The following is a 3,996-nucleotide window of genomic DNA, read 5'->3' on the forward strand; positions in this document are numbered from 1 at the left end:
GGGTGGGGGGGGTGGGTGGGTAGTGAATATTCTCAGATTTTTGTTGACTTATTAAGTGCAATGCTGAAATGGCCATGCAACATTGGTGACTAAGATCCTTTAAAGGAATCGATGATGAGACACTGCTGTTGGAATTCAACTGCTCGCCCCTGCAAGTCCAGATCTCTCTGAGAGGCTCAAGAAAATACAAGCACATGTCTCCAGTGATGGTGTGTTCACTTGAGATTAAACACTTGAATTTCTCTCATTTTCTTTAAAAAAGTCTGTCTCAAGCTTTCAGAGGCTGTACAGCGGTGCACATTTTTCTGTGATGGGCATCAGATCTCCAGGTCTACTCAGCTATAACTTTGGGTAACAATTCAATCTCAAGTGGCAGCTCCACAAATTGTATTATAATGCAGTTTTAGAGGTATACCCTAGAGGAGGCTGTTTTGGAGCCTGATACCTCTGAGAACTTGTAACACCAGGCATGCAATAGTCTTTTTGATTACCTAACTTAAGCCAGATAACTAAGATTTCTTCTTCTGTAAGCCTGTCCATATATATCGTGTGTTATTTAGGTAATTTACTAAATGGTCTCTCTCATGTCACAGCAAAACAAAATTCTTCACAGTTTTAAAGGCTAAAATCTTTCTTCCTGATTTTTTTTTAAGGTTACATCTAGTGTAAAATAAAAGAAAATGATGACAAAGCATTTTGGAAATTCACGAGAACACTTGTAATATTGATAGTACCCCTTCTCAAAGTATGATTTTGTTCAGAGTACGGAGTGAAATCAGCATTGTGGCATTTCAGGTTTATTGATGCTATATGATTTTGGTGTAAAGTTTACTAATTCTACTAGTAAGGAGATGTATTTCCCTCGTTTCTAAGCCTCAGGCAGTTTATAAGAATGCAAACATAGCTCAGGCAAAAATAGGCAAAATTCTGTATGTTTAAATAAAGTTTTAGGTAGCTAACCTGTTAGACAACCAAGCTTAGTACAGACAGTAGAAATTTATCTATGAGTCAGGAGAAAAAATTTAGCACAAGTCTTAATTGTCAGTCCATGGCACTGAGTGCTGCTCAATAATTCTTGCATTTATTCCAATAACATATGGCTGACCTATGTAATCTTAGAAAGATATTTCAACTTCAGTGTAAAGATTTTCGAGGGAGGGAGAAATCCCCATATCCCTCTGCAACCTCTTTGAACAATTAAATAACCTCACACTAAGCCGAGCTGTTAACAAAGCTGACAATTTTAAACACAGTATTTTTGTGAACCAGAAAAGCACTACACAGCTAAGGCAGGAGTAAAGAACACGATCAATGATTCATTGAAGTTAGCAGATGGGACTCAATATCCACAAATCAGTTGAATCAGTAGGTGTCATTTTTGCACTGTCACTTTCTTAGAGTATAACTGTACTTTAATCACACTTTAAATTCTTCCTGCCAAAAAAAAAAAATGGTGTATTCTTATTATGCTCACAACTAGATGACAGCATTTAAGATTTTTTTTTTAGAGAAATATATCGAGCACACCTAAATTGCACTGTAGATACTTCAAGCAGCTCTGAACAAGAATTATTATTTCTAGGTATTGTCAACACCTTTCTTGAGGATGACACGTGCAGTTTAATCGTGAAAGGAACTGCACAAATCCCTTCTCTTCCCCTCCCCAGGAGGCTGAAGCGCTATCACCACCACCGGTCTAGGCTTTCTTTTGGAGGGTGAAGGATGGAGGTGGAGGGGAGGATAAGGTCACTGAAATGCTCCTGGAAGTAAGTCTTATAATATCTTATTGCTTCAACCATCTCTGACCTTGTCATTTAGCGATCCCACAGAAAACAACCAAAAAACCAAGCAATGTTGTACCAGAGTCTGTACAAGGGACGGGATAATGGTGGATATTACCTTTCATGCCAGTAATCACACAGAGATACCCACTCAGGTACAAGCTCCAAGACAAATGGAGGAGGGTGGCTGCTCTCTCCCAGGCTCCTAGGGGCTTTGCTGCCAACTGATGCGCTCCTTGTGGGAGCTCCTACAGCTCCCCCCGGGAAACGCAGCTCCCTGTGGGAAACAGCAGCGTTTCCACATTGGGATCTTTTTCGTCCAACAGGTAACAAAGCTATTAGGGAAGACCGCGGGGGAGGCTCAGTTCCTATATGTTTCGTACGCCCACAGTGATCAGGTGTTTTTATTTTTTTTCCTCCACGGAAGGAGATCCAGCAGAGGCTGAGTAACAGCAGCGCAGATGGCAGCAAGGCAAGACGGTCGCGATAGGGACTGGATGTGACGCGGCAGTGTGGGAATGCAGCTCAGCTAGATCCGCAGAGTGATCCAGTTACCAGCAAAAGCACTGCTACGTCAGTGTGGCACTGGTAACCAGGAAGGTATTTTATATGCCTTTGCCTGGCAGAAAGGTGCAGTCTTGTCCTAATAAGACACGCAGCAGATATCTGCTGATTTTTCGGAGGAAGCAGGTATTTGCTGTATCATCTCTGCCTTCATCCCTTCCAAATGAGATTACAGTAATGTGATGTACATGGAGCTATAGTTTATTTGTAAGCTGGAAATAGCATAGAAAGTTGTCGACTCTTAAAAAAAAGAGAAGAGGATTCTGATACTGAACAAATGAAAATTGCTTCAGAACCTGTGCTGGTCTAAAGTGACCTCCAGATTAAAAATTAACACGTTGGTTTTGACGTACAGAATCCTGTGTGATCTGGGAGCACACAGCACCAACTCTCTTTCCCCATCATCAGAGCATCATAGTTTTCATCAGATAAAAAGTGCACATACATGTTTCAAAGCACGCTCTTTCTATTTTCAAGTTTACAACTAAAAACTAACACACTTCACTACTCTCTTTTTTTGCTATGCAATGTTTCAAGAAATAAAAAAAAGTCATCCTTTGCTGCCTTTAACACTCCCAAGACGTCACTTGGAAGGTGTAATTCACGGCAACATTACCTCCTACCCTCTCACAGAACTCCTTCATAAAAAACAACCCCTAGAATAAAGATTCTGATAGAAACCACATTCTAAAGCCTACCAATTCTAACTGAATTCTACCAAAATCCCAAACTGATTTTGGCATAAAAACACCTTCCTACTGAGTTAGGAGAGCTCAGAGAACTGTGAAGAGGTCCCTTCTCAGCAGCCACATACCATTCCAAAGAAGCCCGGTCTGTCCTCAGGTACGTGAAGCTCTGGGTACACATTCTCCAAGAACCATTTGAAGTCCTTGCATTTCAGCTTCTCTCGAAGGAGTCTCCTTTCTGTCACATCTCCATATGGCTCCTGAAAGAAAAAAAAAACAAACAAAAAACACAAACACAAAAAAACAAAAGAAAAAAATGATTAAAAAAAGAACCCTAACCAGAACAGATGCTCTCTTTTAAATTATCTATATACATCATTAGGAACCGTATGCTAAAGTGATGAGTAGGACTTTTAGCCAGGAAAAATCCCCATGTTTGGGTGCTGGATTTGATTTCATTATCCTTCCGTTTGTTAAATGTTGACAAAAAAGAATTGGAACAGTGCACATAAAACTTTAAAATATTTAAAATATTCTAGAAAACAGTTTGAGAAACCCCCCGAAATCTGCAAGTAAGGAAGTCCTTGAGTACAGATTGCTGGGAACTAAGAAGGCGTATTGGAAAATAAAACATCCTTTAGCTGGATAATTGAAAATCTCAAAAGCAGTGAATGAATCCTCAGAATTTTAAATTATTCCACCATCCATTTGCAAATTACCTGTACAGACAGTTTTACACTTAACTGATGAAATTTGTAAAATCTGCTAACGTTTCCTTTGAACTTCATAGTTTTGGCGGTTGGGGAGTATGAAATTTTAAACCTCTAGAGACAAGCTTTCATTGCAGACTTTTCCCTGTCTATAGATTGGAGCAGGGTTCACATCTTTTCATGTCTGTCTTCAAAAATCTATCTTTATTGACTGGGGACTTCAGACAGCCAGGCATGAGCTACCGTTTGCAGCCC

At 39.9% G+C, this 3,996-nt stretch overlaps 1 protein-coding gene across 1 annotated transcript in view; it reads right to left on the reverse strand.

Annotated features, from left to right (window-relative positions):
• GALNT12 (polypeptide N-acetylgalactosaminyltransferase 12) overlaps positions 1 to 3,996 on the reverse strand; it is a 45,485-nt gene that overhangs the window by 13,023 nt on the left and 28,466 nt on the right. The window contains exon 7 of the mRNA XM_009885920.1: positions 3,160 to 3,291. Within this exon, the coding sequence (XP_009884222.1) occupies positions 3,160 to 3,291 (132 nt within the window). The remainder of the gene's footprint in view (positions 1 to 3,159; positions 3,292 to 3,996) is intronic.

Source organism: Charadrius vociferus, unplaced genomic scaffold (genome assembly GCF_000708025.1).
Source record: "Charadrius vociferus isolate BGI_N301 unplaced genomic scaffold, ASM70802v2 scaffold195, whole genome shotgun sequence".
In the NCBI taxonomy this organism is placed as follows: domain Eukaryota; kingdom Metazoa; phylum Chordata; class Aves; order Charadriiformes; family Charadriidae; genus Charadrius; species Charadrius vociferus.